The sequence below is a fragment of the Hydractinia symbiolongicarpus genome, chromosome 7 (assembly GCF_029227915.1).
Source record: "Hydractinia symbiolongicarpus strain clone_291-10 chromosome 7, HSymV2.1, whole genome shotgun sequence".
Classification (NCBI taxonomy): Eukaryota; Metazoa; Cnidaria; class Hydrozoa; order Anthoathecata; family Hydractiniidae; genus Hydractinia; species Hydractinia symbiolongicarpus.
Window position 1 is genome coordinate 29471232 of NC_079881.1, and position 23878 is coordinate 29495109.

Sequence of the window (23878 nt, forward strand, 5' to 3'; positions counted from 1 at the left end):
CGGAAGTCTTTGTTATTTGATAAATCATCGACTTGGGTTAAAAAAGGAAACGTTCTTTTCGATGTAACAATGGGTTCATTCGATGGAGCGGAGATCTGTGAGTTAGTTGGACTATATATATTAAAAAAGATCAGCAATATTATCGATATCAAACATGTTGGTCTATACAGAGACGATGGACTTGCAATTATCCAAAACGCCAATGGACCACGAATGAACAAAATTCGAAAGGACATCATAACCTTGTTTAAGGAAGACAAACTGTCAGTAACTATCGAAACGAACCTGATTGAAACAGACTTTTTGGATGTATCATTTAACGTGAATAGTAAAACCTACAAACCCTACAGGAAACCCAACAACGATCCGCTATACATTAACATTAATTCAAACCACCCGAATAATGTATTGAAAGTCATTCCGAAGATGGTCAATGAAAGATTAATTGCGACATCATGTAACAGAAAAGCATTTGATGACGCAAAGCCTTTATACGAAGCTTCACTCTCCGCCAGCGGATTCAAAAGCACAATGGCATACGCGAGTAAACCCAAACAACGCCCTAATCGCCAAAGGAAGATAATTTGGTTCAACCCGCCGTTCAGTAAAAACGTAAAAACAGACATTGGACGATCATTTCTCAAGATTGTTAGAAAAAACTTCAGTAAAGATCACAAATATTATAAAATCTTCAACAAAAACACCCTCAAGTTGAGCTATTCATGTAGCACAAACATCCGAAACATCATAAAGGGACATAATAAAAAAGTTCTCACTTCTGAAGAAAGGCAAAAACAACGACCTTGCAATTGCCGGGATAAGTCCCAGTGTCCACTGAATGGTGACTGTTTAGCTGCATGCATCATCTACAAAGCGGAAGTCAAATACGTAGACAAGAAGGAATTTTACTACGGATTATGCGAAGGCGAATTTAAAGAAAGGTTTAACAACCACAAAAAGTCCTTTCGACACGAGAAATACAGAAACGAAACCGAATTGCCGAAATTAATTTGGAGATTAAAAGACGACGGAACAGACTTTGAAATCTTATGGAGTATTGAAAAACGTGCAATGCCGTATAAGACAGGAGCGCGCACGTGTGACTTGTGCCTAACAGAAAAAATAGCAATTGTACGAGCTGAACCGAAGGGACTGTTAAATAAAAGAACAGAACTTATCAACAAATGTCGCCATCGCAACAAATTTACTTTGAAATGGTTGAAATGAACTGTAACGAACAATGTATTTATTTGTTTTATTACGTTTTATCACGTAATTAAAAGGTTTATACTTTAGTTAGTACCAACTTGTATAATTTGTATCATTTGCCTGAAGATTGCTAAGAAGCATGAAACTTTAAGTAGCAAAATTAATGTAGTTTTTTCTTGAAAACAAAACATAAAAATAATATATATATATATATATATATATATATATATATATATATATATATATATATATATATATATATATATATATATATATATATATATATATATATATATATATATATATATATATATATATATATATATATATATATATATATATATATATATATATATATATATATATATATATATATATATATATATATATATATATATATATATCACCTATGCTCACCTGGAACGCATAGGGGATTTCTTGGTATTGGAAAAGGTTCTGTGGAAAGAAAAAGATAATGGTGTTGAATTCTACGAAAATATCTTAAGCGAAAAGTCAATTATGGTCAATTATGTATATATATATATATATATATATATATATATATATATATATATATATATATATATATTCCTAGCGGTTGATTTGGGGGAAAAATTTTACTGCAATATGTTGCCAAAGGGGAATGTTGATTTAAGGGGAATTTTTCGTTTCCCCTATTATCTTCTGGGTTATTTTTTGCATTTAAGGCAAATTTTTTTTTATTCATTAATTGCGTTGTTTGATACCTCTTATTCAAGTTTAAGGTGTGGCCGAAGCTCTGACATCTACACCGACCTCAATGCACAAAAATTAACTTCGAAATTTTGCCATGTATATTTCACATAGTTACTATATCAAGTTTTAGGGGAAAACAGACAATTGTAAATACTTTGTTATTTTTGTATGCATATTTTATTTTTTATTATTGAAAAGGAAACCCTATTATAACATCTTTTATTTTGCGTACAGTTTTTGCGATCTGTATCTCCACTAGTAATAAAAAAGCCTCCATCATTTTGAAGGACATATTTAGTATATATATTAGTGAATTCCAAGAATATTAACCCGTTTTATATGTGCTGGTATACGAAAAGTGATTTATTCAATGGCCGTAGAGTCCCGTTATGATTATCTTTGATTTCTAGCACTGTGATAAGAATTCCCCTTTTTGTGAAAAATATGCTAAAAATATTATTCCCCCAAAACCGAAAAATATGCTAAAAATATTTTTCCACTAGAACTATATATTATGAAAACGAAAATTGCCGCCATTCAAAAGCAGGTGAGCCTAGAAAAGTTCACAAAAATAACTTTATTGTTTCAGACCTGTAAAAATAATTCATTACCGTAGAAAAGAAACTTACTGGCCTTGGAACTTACAACTTACAACTCACTCAACTCACACTAGAAGTTTTCACATGCCCCAAATGCAAAGGCAATATATCAAAATGTTTTGATACCCTTGCGTTTGCATAATATAACTTTTACACATTTTATTTTGTTTGTTTATGTTTTCTTGCATTTTATGGTCAAGTGTGAAGGTCTTGCGTGTGTGTCAGATTTTTAAAATTAACATTGCACATGCGATGTTGTTTGCGTTCGCACTTACTTCGCATATATAAACTAGGATTTGCAGGTACGAAAGAAAAATATACCCTTTTGAAATAATGCTGAAGTGTAAGTGTTAGTCTATGCCCCTTAAGTACAGGCCCAAACTTGCCTAAAATCTCCACAAAACATAGCCACATAGTCGATAACTATCTCTCTCTGTCCTGAACATTCTACAACTCAATACCGTTTTCAATTTGGTCATCATTATTTTCCTGTCTTCGCCGTTTCAACAAATAATCGAGTAAAGTAACGCATTTGCATGCGTGTCGGTGGCAATGTTCAAACATACCATATGTCAGGTTTTAAGATTCATTGAAGCCATCCTTGCTACTAATGTCATAAGTTATCCCATGTGAGTTTACAAAGACAAAATATGTATTTGCAGCGAAGCGCACCAAGCCATAGAAAAAAATAACGATAAGTACATAGCGCTTCATCTTCGTCCTACACTTGCGAGAAATTATGTAAGAATGACTTGCTACAAAGTGTTTTGATACGACGTCATAAAATTTTAGAGAGTAATTCCCGTACATCAGCTTGGATGTGCTCGCGAGCGGCTACAATGATTCAAAATCTCGTATCCGTTTCCGAACAGTATTTCAAATTTCAACAACTTCCATTTTTTTGTCAAAATATGTCCTATCTAAACTTTGTCAGAAGAAGACAAATAAAAACAATCGAGCCTGAAAAAGTGCGACAAAAATAATTAGTTCATCTAAAACACAGACGTTCATAAATGTTCACAATGAAATCTGTGTATTTGCTCAAGCGTTGGAACATGACTTCTCCGTCAAAGTTTTCGCTGTGAGCATTCCGCATATGTTTTGCGCCAAGCAAATCGTGAACAACATTCGCACCGATGATTTCATCGTGTGCCTCTTCAAACACTACTTCTGGAACTTTCTTTCCGGCGTCCTTATTGTAATTTATGTCGGATTCACTTGGCATGTTATATACTACCTCCTCCAAAGCATTCGACTTCTTATAACGCAAATCAAAGCACACAACAGTAAGCGCTTTGAAAAACTCCTTCCGTGGTGAAAAAAAGGCAAAGTATGTAGAAACAATATGCCAGTATTCCTCTGAACAGAATATGCTTTTGGAAGATCTAAAGCTTATAGTGATGCAAATTATGGCAAGTCTGTACACAATTTTGGATACTATAATGGAGTATTTATCGCACTAACCAGTTTATAAAGGGTTCTTTTTAACTAGTGGTGAAGAAATACAATAATGTATTGTTAGATACTTCAAACGAAGCGACCGATGAAGCGTTTTCTTGTATAACATACTAATGTTGTTTTGGGAGAATATAATGATATATATTTTGCACAGATCGGCATATGAAGATGTGAACATTATAATGTATATTTCTAGATTGTTTTCCTAAAAAATATAAATCGTCTTCTTGACAAAATATTCACTAGAATGTGTTGTTTTTGAAGCATCTTTTAAGAAAAATGTCAAAATTATGGGGATTTGCGACATATATCTTTTATACTATTTAAAACGTTCTCCTAAATACAATTAATAAAACATGCCGTTTATGAAGAATAGAATTAAATACTTTTTCGCAATCCACGGCTTAGACACCATATCTGACTGTCCTGAGGAAATTATTAACAAAAACAATAAAATTTGCGTTAAGTTTGAAGACATATAGCTGCAAAGACCACAATGTAACAAAAATTATATGAAATATGTCGAGAATCGCCACACATAGCTCGCACTTAAAACAAAAATCACAACATATATCTCGTATTCTTACAACTCTTTTACCCGTTTGTTTAAGTAAGTAAGTAACGAGAAGTTGTTGTAATTATCTCTTAAAGAAAACCAATATAATTACTATAATATGTTATTTTGGGAGAATCTAACAACAAATATGCGAAAATTATTAAGGTTCGCCACATATATCTCGTATACCTAAAAAAATCTTTCAATCCTCTCATAAAGAAGACAAATGTGATGACTATAATATGTTGTTTTGGGAGAATCTAACAACAAATATGCGAAAATTATTAAGGTTCATCACATATATTTTGTATATTTAAAAACTCTTGTAATTATCTCTTAAAGAAAACAAATATAATTACTATAATATGTTTTTTTGGGAGAATCTAACAACAAATATGCGAAAATTATTAAGGTTCATCACATATATTTTGTATATTTAAAAACTCTTGTAATTATCTCTTAAAGAAAACAAATATAATTACTATAATATGTTTTTTTGGGAGAATCTAACAACAAATATGCGAAAATTATTAAGGTTCATCACATATATTTAGTATATTTAAAAACTCTTGTAATTATCTCTTAAAGAAAACAAATATAATTACTATAATATGTTGTTTTGGGAGAATCTAACAACAAATATGCAAAAATTATCAAGATTCACCACCTATATCTCGTATACCTAAAAAGATCTTTTAATCCTCTCATAAAGAAAACAAATATGATGACTATAATATGTTGTTTTGGGAGAATCTAACAACAAACATGCGAAAATTATCAAGATTCACCACATATATCTCGTATACCTAAAAAACTCTTGAAATCGTCTCTTAAAGAAAACCCATATAATTACTATATTATGTTGTTTTGGGAGAATCTAGCAACAAATATGCAAAAATTATCAAGATTCACCACATATATCTCGTATAGTTAAAAACCTGTTGTAATCGTCTCTTAAAGAAAACCAGTATAATTACTATAATATGTTGTTTTGGGAGAATCTAGAAAAAAAAATGGGAAAAATATCAAGATTCACAACATATATTTCGTATGATTAAAAAACTCTTGTGATCGTCCCCTAAAGAAAACAAATATAATTATTAAAATACGTTGTTTTGGGAGAATCCGGCAACAAATATGCGAAAATTATCAAGATTCACCAAATATATCTCGTTTACTTAAAACTCTTGTAATCGTCTCTGAAAGAAAACAAATATAATTACTATAATACGTTGTTTTGGGAGAATCTAACAACAAATATGCGAAAGTTATCAAGATTCGCCACATATATCTCGTTCACTTAAAACTCTTGTAATCGTCTCTTAAAGAAAACCAATATAATTACTATATTATGTTGTTTTGGGAGAGTCTAGCAACAAATATGCGAAAATTATTAAGGTTTATAACATATATTTTGTATACCTAAAAAAATCTTTCAATCCTCTCATAAAGAAGACAAATGTGATGACTATAATATGTTGTTTTGGGAGAATCTAACAACAAGTATGCGAAAATTATAAAGATTCGCCACATATATCTCGTATATTTAAAAACCTGTTGTAATTATCTCTTAAAGAAAACCAATATAATTACTGTAATATGTTATTTTGGGAGAATCTAGCAACAAATATGCGAAAATTATCAAGATTTGCCACATATATCTCGTATACCTAAAAAAATCTTTCAATCCTCTCTTAAAGAAAACCAATATAATTACTTTAATATGTTATTTTGGGAGAATCTAGCAACAAATATGCGAAAATTATCAAGATTTGCCACATATATCTCGTATACCTAAAAAAAATCTTTCAATCCTCTCATAAAGAAGACATATGTGATGACTATAAAATGTTTTTTTGGGAGAATCTAACAACAAATATGCGAAAATTATTAAGGTTCATCACATATATTTAGTATATTTAAAAACTCTTGTAATTATCTCTTAAAGAAAACAAATATAATTACTATAATATGTTGTTTTGGGAGAATCTAACAACAAATATGCAAAAATTATCAAGATTCACCACCTATATCTCGTATACCTAAAAAGATCTTTCAATCCTCTCATAAAGAAAACAAATATGATGACTATAATATGTTGTTTTGGGAGAATCTAACAACAAACATGCAAAAATTATCAAGATTCACCACATATATCTCGTATACCTAAAAAACTCTTGAAATCGTCTCTTAAAGAAAACCAATATAATTACTATATTATGTTGTTTTGGGAGAATCTAGCAACAAATATGCAAAAATTATCAAGATTCACCACATATATCTCGTATAGTTAAAAACCTGTTGTAATCGTCTCTTAAAGAAAACCAGTATAATTACTATAATATGTTGTTTTGGGAGAATCTAGAAAAAAATATGGGAAAAATATCAAGATTCACAACATATATTTCGTATGATTAAAAAACTCTTGTGATCGTCCCCTAAAGAAAACAAATATAATTATTAAAATACGTTCTTTTGGGAGAATCCGGCAACAAATATGCGAAAATTATCAAGATTCACCAAATATATCTCGTTTACTTAAAACTCTTGTAATCGTCTCCGAAAGAAAACAAATATAATTACTATAATACGTTGTTTTGGGAGAATCTAACAACAAATATGCGAAAGTTATCAAGATTCGCCACATATATCTCGTTTACTTAAAACTCTTGTAATCGTCTCTTAAAGAAAACCAATATAATTACTATATTATGTTGTTTTGGGAGAATCTAGCAACAAATATGCGAAAATTATTAAGGTTTATAACATATATTTTGTATACCTAAAAAAATCTTTCAATCCTCTCATAAAGAAGACAAATGTGATGACTATAATATGTTGTTTTGGGAGAATCTAACAACAAGTATGCGAAAATTATAAAGATTCGCCACATATATCTCGTATATTTAAAAACCTGTTGTAATTATCTCTTAAAGAAAACCAATATAATTACTGTAATATGTTCTTTTGGGAGAATCTAGCAACAAATATGCGAAAATTATCAAGATTTGCCACATATATCTCGTATACCTAAAAAAATCTTTCAATCCTCTCTTAAAGAAAACCAATATAATTACTTTAATATGTTATTTTGGGAGAATCTAGCAACAAATATGCGAAAATTATCAAGATTCACCACATATATCTCATATAGTTAAAAACCTGTTGTAATCGTCTCTTAAAGAAAACCAGTATGATTACCATAATATGTTGTTTTGGGAGAATCTAGAAAAAAATATGGGAAATATATCAAGATTCACAACATATATTTCGTATAATTAAAAAACTCTTGTGATCGTCCCCTAAAGAAAACAAATATAATTATTAAAATACGTTGTTTTGGGAGAATCCGGCAACAAATATGCGAAAATTATCAAGATTCACCACCTATATCTCGTATACCTAAAAAGATCTTTTAATCCTCTCATAAAGAAAACAAATATGATGACTATAATATGTTGTTTTGGGAGAATCTAACAACAAACATGCGAAAATTATCAAGATTCACCACATATATCTCGTATACCTAAAAAACTCTTGAAATCGTCTCTTAAAGAAAACCCATATAATTACTATATTATGTTGTTTTGGGAGAATCTAGCAACAAATATGCAAAAATTATCAAGATTCACCACATATATCTCGTATAGTTAAAAACCTGTTGTAATCGTCTCTTAAAGAAAACCAGTATAATTACTATAATATGTTGTTTTGGGAGAATCTAGAAAAAAAAATGGGAAAAATATCAAGATTCACAACATATATTTCGTATGATTAAAAAACTCTTGTGATCGTCCCCTAAAGAAAACAAATATAATTATTAAAATACGTTGTTTTGGGAGAATCCGGCAACAAATATGCGAAAATTATCAAGATTCACCAAATATATCTCGTTTACTTAAAACTCTTGTAATCGTCTCCGAAAGAAAACAAATATAATTACTATAATACGTTGTTTTGGGAGAATCTAACAACAAATATGCGAAAGTTATCAAGATTCGCCACATATATCTCGTTCACTTAAAACTCTTGTAATCGTCTCTTAAAGAAAACCAATATAATTACTATATTATGTTGTTTTGGGAGAGTCTAGCAACAAATATGCGAAAATTATTAAGGTTTATAACATATATTTTGTATACCTAAAAAAATCTTTCAATCCTCTCATAAAGAAGACAAATGTGATGACTATAATATGTTGTTTTGGGAGAATCTAACAACAAGTATGCGAAAATTATAAAGATTCGCCACATATATCTCGTATATTTAAAAACCTGTTGTAATTATCTCTTAAAGAAAACCAATATAATTACTGTAATATGTTATTTTGGGAGAATCTAGCAACAAATATGCGAAAATTATCAAGATTTGCCACATATATCTCGTATACCTAAAAAAATCTTTCAATCCTCTCTTAAAGAAAACCAATATAATTACTTTAATATGTTATTTTGGGAGAATCTAGCAACAAATATGCGAAAATTATCAAGATTTGCCACATATATCTCGTATACCTAAAAAAAATCTTTCAATCCTCTCATAAAGAAGACATATGTGATGACTATAATATGTTTTTTTGGGAGAATCTAACAACAAATATGCGAAAATTATTAAGGTTCATCACATATATTTAGTATATTTAAAAACTCTTGTAATTATCTCTTAAAGAAAACAAATATAATTACTATAATATGTTGTTTTGGGAGAATCTAACAACAAATATGCAAAAATTATCAAGATTCACCACCTATATCTCGTATACCTAAAAAGATCTTTCAATCCTCTCATAAAGAAAACAAATATGATGACTATAATATGTTGTTTTGGGAGAATCTAACAACAAACATGCAAAAATTATCAAGATTCACCACATATATCTCGTATACCTAAAAAACTCTTGAAATCGTCTCTTAAAGAAAACCAATATAATTACTATATTATGTTGTTTTGGGAGAATCTAGCAACAAATATGCAAAAATTATCAAGATTCACCACATATATCTCGTATAGTTAAAAACCTGTTGTAATCGTCTCTTAAAGAAAACCAGTATAATTACTATAATATGTTGTTTTGGGAGAATCTAGAAAAAAATATGGGAAAAATATCAAGATTCACAACATATATTTCGTATGATTAAAAAACTCTTGTGATCGTCCCCTAAAGAAAACAAATATAATTATTAAAATACGTTGTTTTGGGAGAATCCGGCAACAAATATGCGAAAATTATCAAGATTCACCAAATATATCTCGTTTACTTAAAACTCTTGTAATCGTCTCCGAAAGAAAACAAATATAATTACTATAATACGTTGTTTTGGGAGAATCTAACAACAAATATGCGAAAGTTATCAAGATTCGCCACATATATCTCGTTTACTTAAAACTCTTGTAATCGTCTCTTAAAGAAAACCAATATAATTACTATATTATGTTGTTTTGGGAGAATCTAGCAACAAATATGCGAAAATTATTAAGGTTTATAACATATATTTTGTATACCTAAAAAAATCTTTCAATCCTCTCATAAAGAAGACAAATGTGATGACTATAATATGTTGTTTTGGGAGAATCTAACAACAAGTATGCGAAAATTATAAAGATTCGCCACATATATCTCGTATATTTAAAAACCTGTTGTAATTATCTCTTAAAGAAAACCAATATAATTACTGTAATATGTTCTTTTGGGAGAATCTAGCAACAAATATGCGAAAATTATTAAGATTTGCCACATATATCTCGTATACCTAAAAAAATCTTTCAATCCTCTCTTAAAGAAAACCAATATAATTACTTTAATATGTTATTTTGGGAGAATCTAGCAACAAATATGCGAAAATTATCAAGATTCACCACATATATCTCATATAGTTAAAAACCTGTTGTAATCGTCTCTTAAAGAAAACCAGTATGATTACTATAATATGTTGTTTTGGGAGAATCTAGAAAAAAATATGGGAAATATATCAAGATTCACAACATATATTTCGTATAATTAAAAAACTCTTGTGATCGTCCCCTAAAGAAAACAAATATAATTATTAAAATACGTTGTTTTGGGAGAATCCGGCAACAAATATGCGAAAATTATCAAGATTCACCAAATATATCTCGTTTACTTAAAACTCTTGTAATCGTCTCCGAAAGAAAACAAATATAATTACTATAATACGTTGTTTTGGGAGAATCTAACAACAAGTATGCGAAAATTATAAAGATTCGCCACATATATCTCGTATATTTATAAACCTGTTGTAATTATCTCTTAAAGAAAACAAATATGATGACTATAATATGTTGTTTTGGGAGAATCTAACAACAAACATGCGAAAATTATCAAGATTTACCACATATATCTCGTATACCTAAAAAACTCTTGTAATCATCTCTTAAAGAAAACCAATATAATTACTATATTATGTGGTTTTGGGAGAATCTAACAACAAATAAGCGAAAATTATTAAGGTTCATAACATATATCTCGTATATTTAAAAACCTGTTGTAATCGTCTCTTAAAGAAAACCAATATAATTACTATAATATGTTGTTTTGGGAGAATCTAGAAAAAAATATAGGAAAAATATCAAGATTCGCAACATATATTTCGTATAATTAAAAAACTCTTGTAATCGTCCCCTAAAGAAAACAAATATAATTATTAAAATACGTTGTTTTGGGAGAATCCGGCAACAAATTTGCGAAAATTATCAAGATTCACCAAATATATCTCGTTTACTTAGAACTCTTGTAATCGTCTCCGAAAGAAAACAAATATAATTACTATAATACGTTGTTTTGGGAGAATCTAACAACAAATATGCGAAAGTTATCAAGATTCACCAAATGTATCTCGTTTACTTAAAACTCTTGTAATCGTCTCCGAAAGAAAACAAATATAATTACTATTATTATATACCCGTAAGCAAAAACAGCCATTGAATAAATAATCGTATTCCACCCGTATTATTCAATGCTTGTGACGTAACAATAGTTTTGACAAAAGATTCGTAAACGCATGTTTTGATTTTATCCTTTCCGCCTCATTAATTTTTATCGTAATTAACTGTGATTGGTTGTGTCTTAGTGGTCCGTTTTCTGATTGATCGATTTCCAAACACGTGAAATGGCGGGAACTTTTTTGTCGAGAAAATTCTTTTTACAAAAACATCAAAACAAAGAAATCGAAACAAAAATGAAGACAATCTCTTTTGGGTATATAATAAAACATTTATACAATAGGTAAACATAGGTTATTGGATTTATTAACCCTCGGTGATATTATATTCAACTCCGCTGCGCGTCGTTGAATATAAATCACCTCGGGTTAATAAATCTCAATAACTTATGTTTACCTATTGTATATCTACTTACAATATGTTGTTTTGGGAGAATCTAGAAAAAAATATGGGAAAAATATCAAGATTCACAACATATATTTCGTATAATTAAAAAACTCTTGTAATCGTCCCCTAAAGAAAACAAATATAATTATTAAAATACGTTGTTTTGGGAGAATCCGGCAACAAATATGCGAAAATTATCAAGATTCACCAAATATATCTCGTTTACTTAAAACTCTTGTAATCGTCTCCGAAAGAAAACAAATAAAATTACTATAATACGTTGTTTTGGGAGAATCTAACAACAAATATGCGAAAGTTATCAAGATTCACCACATATATCTCGTATATTTAAATACTCTTGTAATCGTCTCTTAAAGAAAACAAATATAATTACTATAATATGTTGTTTTGGGAGAATCTAGCAACAAATATGCGAAAATTATTAAGGTTCATAACATATATTTTGTATATTTAAAAACTCTTGTAATCATCTCTTAAAAAAAACAAATATAATTACTATAATATGTTGTTTTGGGAGAATCTAACAACAAATATGCGAAAATTATTAAGGTTCGCCACATATATCTCGTATATTTAAAAAACTCTTCTAATTGTCTTTTAAAGAAAACAAATATAATTACTACAATAGGTTGTTTTTGTAGAATCTAACAACAAAGATGGGAAAATATCAAGATTCACAACATATATCTCGTATACTTAAAAAACTCTTGTAATCGTCTCTTAAAGAAAACAAATATAACTACTATAATATGTTGTTTTGGGAGAATCTAACAACAAATATGCGAAAATTATTAAGATTTGCCACATATATCTCGTATACCTAAAGAAATCTTTTAATCCTCTCATAAAGAAAACAAATATGATGACTATAATATGTTGTTTTGGGAGAATCTAACAACAAGTATGCGAATATTATGAAGATTCACCACACATATCTCGTATACTTAAAAAACTCTTGTAATCGTCTCTTAAAGAAAACAAATATATTTATTAAAATACGTTGTTTTGGGAGAATCCGGCAACAAATATGCGAAAATTATCAAGATTCACCAAATATATCTCGTTTACTTAGAACTCTTGTAATCGTCTCCGAAAGAAAACAAATATAATTACTATAATACGTTGTTTTGGGAGAATCTAACAACAAATATGCGAAAGTTTTCAAGATTCACCAAATATATCTCGTTTACTTAAAACTCTTGTAATCGTCTTCGAAAGAAAACAAATATAATTACTATTATTATATACCCGTGAGCAAAAACAGCCATTGAATAAATAATCGTATTCCACCCGTATTATTCAATGCTTGTGACGTAACAATAGTTTTGACAAAAGATTCGTAAACGCATGTTTTGATTTTATCCTTTCCGCCTCATTAATTTTTATCGTAATTAACTGTGATTGGTTGTTTCTTAGTGGTCCGTTTTCTGATTGGTCGATTTCCAAACACGTGAAATGGCGGGAACTTTTTTGTCGAGAAAATTCTTTTTACAAAAACATCAAAACAAAGAAATCGAAACAAAAATGAAGACAATCTCTTTTGGGTATATAATAAAACATTTATACAATAGGTAAACATAGGTTATTGGATTTATTAACCCTCGGTGATATTATATTCAACTCCGCTGCGCGTCGTTGAATATAAATCACCTCGGGTTAATAAATCTCAATAACTTATGTTTACCTGTTGTATATCTACTTATAATATGTTGTTTTGGGAGAATCTAGCAACAAATATGGGAAAAATATCAAGATTCACAACATATATTTCGTATAATTAAAAAACTCTTGTAATCGTCCCCTAAAGAAAACAAATATAATTATTAAATAACGTTGTTTTGGGAGAATCCGGCAACAAATATGCGAAAATTATCAAGATTCACCAAATATATCTCGTTTACTTAAAACTCTTGTAATCGTCTCCGAAAGAAAACAAATATAATTACTATAATACGTTGTTTTGGGAGAATCTAACAACAAATATGCGAAAGTTATCAAGATTCACCACATATATCTCGTATATTTAAAAACTCTTGTAATCGTCTCTTTAAGAAAACAAATATAATTACTATAATATGTTGTTTTGGGAGAATCTAGCAACAAATATGCGAAAATTATTAAGGTTCATAACATATATTTTGTATATTTAAAAACTCTTGTAATCATCTCTTAAAAAAAACAAATATAATTACTATAATATGGTGTTTTGGGAGAATCTAACAACAAATATGCGAAAATTATTAAGGTTCGCCACATATATCTCGTATATTTAAAAAACTCTTCTAATTGTCTTTTAAAGAAAACAAATATAATTACTACAATAGGTTGTTTTTGTAGAATCTAACAACAAAGATGGGAAAATATCAAGATTCACAACATATATCTCGTATACTTAAAAAACTCTTGTAATCGTCTCTTAAAGAAAACAAATATAACTACTATAATATGTTGTTTTGGGAGAATCTAACAACAAATATGCGAAAATTATTAAGATTCGCCACATATATCTCGTATACCTAAAGAAATCTTTTAATCCTCTCATAAAGAAAACAAATATGATGACTATAATATGTTGTTTTGGGAGAATCTAACAACAAGTATGCGAATATTATGAAGATTCACCACACATATCTCGTATACTTAAAAAACTCTTGTAATCGTCTCTTAAAGAAAACAAATATAATTATTAAAATACGTTGTTTTGGGAGAATCCGGCAACAAATATGCGAAAATTATCAAGATTCACCAAATATATCTCGTTTACTTAGAACTCTTGTAATCGTCTCCGAAAGAAAACAAATATAATTACTATAATACGTTGTTTTGGGAGAATCTAACAACAAATATGCGAAAGTTTTCAAGATTCACCAAATATATCTCGTTTACTTAAAACTCTTGTAATCGTCTTCGAAAGAAAACAAATATAATTACTATTATTATATACCCGTGAGCAAAAACAGCCATTGAATAAATAATCGTATTCCACCCGTATTATTCAATGCTTGTGACGTAACAATAGTTTTGACAAAAGATTCGTAAACGCATGTTTTGATTTTATCCTTTCCGCCTCATTAATTTTTATCGTAATTAACTGTGATTGGTTGTTTCTTAGTGGTCCGTTTTCTGATTGGTCGATTTCCAAACACGTGAAATGGCGGGAACTTTTTTGTCGAGAAAATTCTTTTTACAAAAACATCAAAACAAAGAAATCGAAACAAAAATGAAGACAATCTCTTTTGGGTATATAATAAAACATTTATACAATAGGTAAACATAGGTTATTGGATTTATTAACCCTCGGTGATATTATATTCAACTCCGCTGCGCGTCGTTGAATATAAATCACCTCGGGTTAATAAATCTCAATAACTTATGTTTACCTGTTGTATATCTACTTATAATATGTTGTTTTGGGAGAATCTAGAAAAAAATATGGGAAAAATATCAAGATTCACAACATATATTTCGTATAATTAAAAAACTCTTGTAATCGTCCCCTAAAGAAAACAAATATAATTATTAAAATACGTTGTTTTGGGAGAATCCGGCAACAAATATGCGAAAATTATCAAGATTCACCAAATATATCTCGTTTACTTAAAACTCTTGTAATCGTCTCCGAAAGAAAACAAATATAATTACTATAATACGTTGTTTTGGGAGAATCTAACAACAAATATGCGAAAGTTATCAAGATTCACCACATATATCTCGTATATTTAAAAACTCTTGTAATCGTCTCTTAAAGAAAACAAATATAATTACTATAATATGTTGTTTTGGGAGAATCTAGCAACAAATATGCGAAAATTATTAAGGTTCATAACATATATTTTGTATATTTAAAAACTCTTGTAATCATCTCTTAAAAAAAACAAATATAATTACTATAATATGTTGTTTTGGGAGAATCTAACAACAAATATGCGAAAATTATTAAGGTTCGCCACATATATCTCGTATATATAAAAAACTCTTCTAATGGTCTCTTAAAGAAAACAAATATAATTACTACAATAGGTTGTTTTTGTAGAATCTAACAACAAAGATGGGAAAATATCAAGATTCACAACATATATCTCGTATACTTAAAAAACTCTTGTAATCGTCTCTTAAAGAAAACAAATATAACTACTATAATATGTTGTTTTGGGAGAATCTAACAACAAATAAGCGAAAATTATTAAGATTCGCCACATATATCTCGTATACCTAAAGAAATCTTTTAATCCTCTCATAAAGAAAACAAATATGATGACTATAATATGTTGTTTGGGAGAATCTAACAACAAGTATGCGAAAATTATGAAGATTCACCACACATATCTCGTATATTTAAAAAACTCTTGTAATCGTCTCTTAAAGAAAACCAATATAATTACTATAATATGTTGTTTTGGGAGAATCTAGCAACAAATATGCGAAAATTATTAAGGTTCATCACATATATTTTGCATATTTAAAAACTCTTGTAATCATCTCTTAAAGAAAACAAATATAATTACTATAATATGTTGTCTTGGGAGAATCCAACAACAAATAAGCGAAAATTATCAAGACTCGTCACATATATCTCGTATACTTAAAAAAATCTTTTAATCCTCTCATAAAGAAAACAAATATGATGACTATAATATGTTGTTTTGGGAGAATCTAACAAGAAATATGCGAAAGTTGTCAAGATTCGCCACATATATCTCGTATACTTAAAAACTCTTGTAATCCTATCTTAAAGAAAACATATATAATTAGTATAATACTTTGTTTTGGGAGAATCTAGTAACAAATATGCCAAAATAATCAAGAATTACCACATTATATGTTGTTCTTGAAACTCTTTTATTCGCTCTTCCGAATGCAATTGACACTAAATCGGGTATTTTGTGCAAATTGTTCAATAGAATATGTTTTTTTGGGAGAATCAGAAACAAAGATGTGAAAAAAACGGAAAATATCTTTTTGGACACTTGTAGAATCTAAGGCCACATATGCTAAATTTAGTTTATCATACCTGGCCGCCTATTTCTTCCATTGAACACTACTTAGAAAGCTTCCTTAAACAAAACATTTACTAAAACTCTATGCTCTAAAAGAATTTAAGTGCATATATGCAGAATTTGTGGCAAATTTCTCCACATTTCATGTACTGACAAACTGAATATTTTTTTTCTTAAGCGAAATATTTATTAAAATATAGTGTTTGGAAAAATGTGATAGGGCATTTCTTTCACTTTACATTAGCCTACGAATCGTTTTCTGGTGTAAAATATCTACCAAGATCAATTATTTTTTGGGAGAGTTTGACGTCGAATGTGCTGAATAGTTCTCGTACCAAATGCTCTATAAATCGTGCTCTTAAATAAATATTTTAATTGTGGAAGAGTAAATAAATTAAACATTTATTGCACTGAGAGTCTATAAATCGATTTTCTGTTGGAAAAATGTTCTTTTGCACTGAATACACTTTGAATACACTTAACATTTACTAAAGTATCTTATAAGAAATGTCCTCTATAATCAAACATCCATAAAAATACATTGTTTTACGAAGAAAATTCATTGAACTTTAGCTGGTATTTTATATTTTGTCAAAAATGTAAAAAAAAGTAAATTAAGCTATCACATAACGTTTTAAAACGTGATTTATAATTAAGCTCTGTAACAAATTTGGAGAAAACAAGAAAAAGGAAGAAGCTAGATATATGGTTTCTCAGATGACAGAAAGTATAGGACTTATCGGAGAAGATTAAAACTATTCGCAAATATTTTTTCCGGGTTTGATAATGAGGAGCCTAAATACACAGTTTTAATAAAACTTATTATAAAAATTATTACTACTACTTAGTGTAACACGACTTTTTCTCTCGCGATAAAGTTTCATGAGTAAGTAAAAAAGGACCACCGTTTCCATCGCTGAAAAGATATCAAATTTTAACCTCGACCTCAGGACTTTCTAAGTTCCGTATATAACACGTTTAAATCTTACCCCATAAAAGAGTCAACGGGCACGCTCAGCCCTCATTCCACGCTATTTTGTTCGCCTATACAACGACTCATTTCTCGCAGACCAGAAAAAACTGTAGGCAAGTTCACCATGAGCCCTGTAACGAATTTGAAAAGTACGCACCAATACCATTTTAAGAAGAAAACAGTAAAAAGAGTATAAGCTTAAGATATTTATCATATACCCGTGTATACGAAAGCAATTGTCAACGTTGTTGGGTAATTGAGTTTACGAACTAAAAAAAAATTCACGAAGCCAAGATATCTGATTAATCAATCGTGTTTATTATATATGTGAGAAGCGAGTCAGTCAACCTCCTTGACGAGATCCGACAAAGCGGAGTAAATAAGGGGCCCTATGAAAATTTTTTTCCTGCCCTAAATAAGATTTTGAAGTTTATCCATTCGTTGTTTCAGTGTTTAAAGCCCTACTTAAGATAAATATTTTTAGCAAAAACACAAGTTCCGCATTATAAGATCATTCTTACAACCGACCCAGCTTGTCTTATATTTTGCCCTACTTGGGATAGCTGACTTTGAGCTAATTCCCTACCATGGGTGGAACAAATAAGCGGGAAATCTAGAAATAAAATGGATGCAAGTAAAAGTCATGAAACCTCTGCTGCGCAAAAAGAAGACTGCCACCAAACATAGATGTATTTATATATATTTTCTATTACCTTATTATATTTCTATTATCTGTCTGGCTAAGTACTTTTCCTGTAAATTAGACAGTCCTTAGTAAATTTGCTTGCTCTAGCTGGCAGCTACTTAGCTAGCTACTACTTTACTAGCTAGCTACCTACAAATATCACTGGGTGAATACCCGATTTTTAGTTGCAACAATTTTAAGGTAAAATTATCAAAGTAATCACAGTCTAAGTTAACCACTACAATAAAATTTGTTCTTTAAATGTTTAGCTAAAGACTTTTCAGCTTGTGCCCAACAACCAATCCAACCATATCCAAGCATATCTATTAGTCAGGGTAAATACCTAACTAGGCGGCATGACCTAATTAGGCGAGTTGTTTTGTTAGGCGACGTGATGTAGTTTAATTAGGCTACCCGTAGTCTAACTAGGCGAACGAAAACTTTCTGTTGTAAATACGTCGAAATCATTGCGTTTCGCACTACAATTTTTATGTGAATCAAATCTGTCCACTTTGCAGATAATTTTGACCATTTGTCGTCTTTATGCATCGCGCATTGTAACTTATGGCCCAAACCTCGTGTGGCACTATTTGTTGTTTTAAATAATGGATTTCAGCCATTCACGCCGCAGGGAAAAAATAAATATGGCGGATGAAGATGTCACCTAAATAGGCGACACTTAACCTAATTAGGTTATATATTTCATTTTAACATAATTCTTAGTTGTGCGAACATATCGAGGCACGAGTGACATTTTTGGAATCATGGTCGCGTAGACTATCCATTCAGAACAAAGATTTTTTGCGATTTTTTCTTAGGAATGTGTGAAGAGCCATTAAATATTGTAATGTCTTAACTAGGTTACATATGGCCTAACTAGGCTACAATGAGTCGCCTAAATAGGTGATATGCCCTAAATAGCCTACCGTAGCCTAATTAAGTGTTTACCCTGACTGTCTATATTTATAATTTATCTGCTTGTGACATAACTTCTTCGTTCTAACTGTAATTAATCCCCTGAAACACATTTTCAAAAATGCCAGGGGACAATATGGTTTCTCCAAGGTCAATTAGAAAAAAGAATCTGAAACTTCCTATTTCCATGATTTTTATTGGTGAGCTACCCCAGTGATTTTTTGGCTGTCTGTTTTGTAATGTGCACAAATTTCAGTTATACTTATGAAATTGGTATATAATACAATAGATCCTAGACATAAGGTTCAGGATAACATTTCATAGCCATATCCAGTGTTTCCAGTAGAAAGAGAAAGTAAGCAACAAAATTGAAATCGTGTTATTAAGACGTAATCACGTAATATGGACGGCTTTGCCAGCTATATAGCATAATTGCCGATATTATACGTGTTACTGTGATCTAGCAACTCTGCTTGTTACATAAGTTTATGGTTTTGACTTTAAGCCTTCCCTTAATTCCCTTAACAATTTTGCGAAAATGCTGGTGTGCTGGGTGGGTTTTTGTTCAGGGTCTAGCAAAAAATTAATTGACTGAAATGTCCCAGTTGCATGATTTATGTCTGAATTTAGTGGTTTATTGTTTTTTTCAATGTGAGATCCACTTCATTAATTTTCTGGTTACAAAGGATATTAAGCATAATCAAAAGAATTACTCTCAATAGAGCCTCTGTATACATTCTAGCACTTGTTGCTTTGCTACAAAGAACATGGGTTTAAATACCAATGTGGCCCACTGCAATAGAAAATTATTGATGGTAACGTAATTCCTAAATTGTGCAATGATGGGAATTGATTGAGGAAGTTTTTATTGAATTTAATGTATCGTTGTCAAAAATGTTATACTTTCAAAAATGGTTCTGTGTCCTAAAACAGCTGAAAAAAACTAAGAAACTATGACTTTATACTATATAGTAATAGAGTTTTCAATAAAGCAAAAGGATGTTTTATTGTCTTTTGGACATTATGTCATGGTCGAATGTGCATATACTTTCTATTGTTATCCTTGTATGAGTAGCTTAACTTCTATCACTCCAAAACTTTGTAATGTTGTTATATATATAATATTAATTGACATTCTGGTTATTATTGTATGTCGCAATATCATCTTATATTTCTGATTATAGAAGTCAAAAGAAATTATAGATTAAAATATACATGACAACAATTATAAAGGAGGTAATGGATAGAAAACTGAGAGGTAAATATTTACATTTATACGGTAATTGAATTGACTTCAGATTTTACTACTCGAACAGCAATGCTTTTTTTTTCTTTTGATGCTAATGCAAAATATTTTTGTATTTTGCTCTAAAAGAACAAAGAAAAAACATTATAGCTTACCTGACATTTAGTTGTCCAGGATTTGGTAAATTATTATTATAACTTGTGATAACATTTACAGACAAATTTGGTAAAAGACAAAGGTTCATAGGCAAGTGGAAACAAGAAAAACTTTAGAAGGACTAATTAAAAAACAAAATCAATCAAGAGACCACCTGCAAAAATATAAACCCACTTATTTTCCTAGCACAAAACAATATATATAATCAAATTGTCTTGTTATACCTGAGGTTACATTGGAAGAACTGGAATGTACTAAAACTGGAAATGAAGCTGTGTGGATTAAGTTGACAAAAATGTTTTTATACGATCTTAAATGAATTTATATTTTCTTTCACAGACAAGGGAAGAAATAAACCCAGCCTCAGTAATCTTCTTTGCAAAGGCGATGATATTTCCAAATTTCAAGTTCTAAAGATCAATGAGGAGATAGGTAGGAAGTTTAAGTTACATTATTAAACGATTTAAGCAATTATTAAGCGATTTAAGTCTTAATAATTCTGTGTGAAAAACTTATACAAATCACGATATGTTTGCATTAGACCTGGGAAAACATTTGCAAATTAGTGACAAAGAACATTCCTAGATTAAATATCTTTCAAAGTGTATTGATCTGTGTTAATTTTACAATCAAGAAGTCCACAAATTCAATTTTTTTTACAGTCTGCATTGTAAATTCTCAGGTGCTGAGAATTTTGCAAATTAGTGACAAGGGACATTCCTAGATTAAATATCTTTCAAAGTGCATTGATCTGTGTTAATTCTACAATCAAGAAGTCCACAAATTCAATTTTTTTTACAGTCTGCATTGTAAATTCTCAGGTGCTGAATTTGGTTTCAATGAAAAACAAAATTCTAAGAATGTTTCATAATGACAATCCATTTTCCAAAATTTTAGTTGCTTGAATTTTATGTATTTTTTTATAAAAGCTATAAGGCTTTAAAACTGAAAAAATGTTTTTTAGAAAAAAAAGTTGGAAAAAAGTGTAGTTAAAACGTTAAATTAATCATGTTTTACTTTGCAATAGGTTTTGGAGTGTTTGCTCTAACAGATTTTTCCATGGGAGAGTTCTTGATGGAGTACAGAGGTTAGTATTTTAAATGTGTATGGTTAAACATGGTGGGTTTTTGTTCTAAATCAAAATTTTTTAATTGATTGAGATTGACTTTAAAAAAGATTTAAAAACAAACCACTTGAAATAAGGATTGGGTTAATAAGTTATGAATAACTTATGCAAAAATAAGATCATTTTCTTTATGCTACAAAGAAATTTCTGATTGATGCAGCAAAAAGGAGTTTATCGAATTAACTTTACAATTTGTTAGAATATTTTTAGGAAATTGGATTAGTCAATGTGATGTTCTTACTTTGCAAAGAAAGTATGAAAACGAAAATATAGGAAGTTACATTTATTTTGACGTTGTTGATATTTTTGGAAAAAAAAAGTGGTAAGTTAATTGAATATGTTATTTATTATTGTTTTTAATTGCAAAACAATATAATAATATCCCACTTTTATTACTAATGTGCTGCCTGCTTATACATAGTTTTTGTGTTGCCAAGTTTTAATGGATAACAGCTTCTCATTAATTTTATATGTAACAAGTCTAGAAGTTAATAAAGTCTTTTGTTATGTTTAAGAAAAACTTTTAAAAATATCTATTTCCTATGGCAAACAAAAAACTGCACAAATATGAAGTTTTTGGCATAAACAAAGATAAAGAAGCAGTCCAAAGTTGAAGAAAGACCATTTTTTACTTAGAAAGGAAGATATTCATAAAATCTTTTTTTGTTAAAAAATCAACAACACTACACAACAGTGTAAGGAAAAAATTATAAAAATGTATCTACTCATATTCTCAATACGACCCACATAAAGCAATTTTAATTGTTATACTAATGAACAGCAACATTAGTAATGTTTTGTTGCACACACAGAAATGTATAACTATGATATTTTGTTTTTTACTTTTTTAGTATTGATGCAACTAATGTGGATGGCATTGGTAAACTTGTCAACGATTCTCCATCACGATTGGCCAATTCCAAAATGCGCAGAGTGATTGTAGGCAATAGTGTTCACCTTTGTCTTTTTGCTACACGTCATATTACCGCTGGCACTGAAGTTAGGTATATGCTTTAATTTTTGTCAATGCTATGTTTAAAAAATGTCACTTAGAAGTTTTAAGTGTTATTGCAAACCAGGAAGGTTTCACAGCTTAAAACAAATTATTCTTTATTTTACTATATTTTATATAGATATGACTATGGTGAGGATCGTGCACAATTACCTTGGCGTAAAGAGGTGTGTGCATTTAAATTACTCTAAATTTGAACTTTATGGGAATGCCATATTTCCATTAGAGTATGAATATCACACCTTCTTATCATGTTGTGTAGCTTTATTCCTTCTTTTAAATCCCAAAGTTTTAAAAGAGCAAACAATTGTGTATTATGAATGATTCCTTAGTCAACAATTTTGGTAACAGATTTGGATCCTTTGTAGGGACAAATCACTTTCTATTTTATGCATATTAAGTTAACTGCATTTTAGAAATGGAAATGTCATCCTTTAAAAAGCAAAGATGTTTCTGTAAGTTATTTTGAAATAATGAGTTCTATGTTTTAAATTATCTTTTAACATTTTAACATGATAAGCATAATTTGATTTAGATATGAAATCAAGTTTTCCATTAGTTTTTCGTTGATTAAGGATGAAGGAATGACAACGGTGATTTGATAGTGGAATACCAGTATCCAACCTAAAAATTAAAAAAATAAATGACTGGAACTTTCTTAATTTTACTTTCTCTTGTGTGATTTCCCCTGCTCTTAAAAAGAAAGATAAGTGTTTTTCAAATTTATAGTTTAAACATTTGGCTAGTTACATCTTTACCAGGTGGCATTAACCTAAACTGTCCACATTTACTTTGTTTAAAGAACATCTTTTGCACACCTGTTTATATACTGCCCTAATTATT

General features: G+C 29.5%; 1 protein-coding gene across 1 annotated transcript; it reads left to right on the top strand.

Moving 5' to 3' along the window:
• The first annotated feature begins 20408 nt into the window (after positions 1-20408).
• LOC130648648 (N-lysine methyltransferase KMT5A-A-like) lies at positions 20409-23526 on the top strand. Its single transcript, XM_057454703.1, has 7 exons — positions 20409-20753; positions 21237-21329; positions 21925-21984; positions 22234-22345; positions 22875-23027; positions 23157-23202; positions 23452-23526. The coding sequence occupies exons 1-7, from the start codon at positions 20711-20713 to the stop codon at positions 23524-23526; spliced, it is 582 nt and encodes a 193-aa protein (XP_057310686.1). The 5' UTR covers positions 20409-20710.
• The last annotated feature ends 352 nt before the right edge of the window (positions 23527-23878 follow it).

Excerpts from the sequence above, each read along its gene's own strand:
- LOC130648648 (XM_057454703.1), top strand. The coding sequence starts at position 20,711 with ATGACAACAATTATAAAGGAGGTAATGGATAGAAAACTGAGAG. Across the intron at positions 20,754-21,236 it reads AATGGATAGAAAACTGAGAG|ACAAGGGAAGAAATAAACCC; the intron begins GTAAATATTTAC and ends TTTCTTTCACAG. Across the intron at positions 23,203-23,451 it reads AATTACCTTGGCGTAAAGAG|AAATGGAAATGTCATCCTTT; the intron begins GTGTGTGCATTT and ends ACTGCATTTTAG.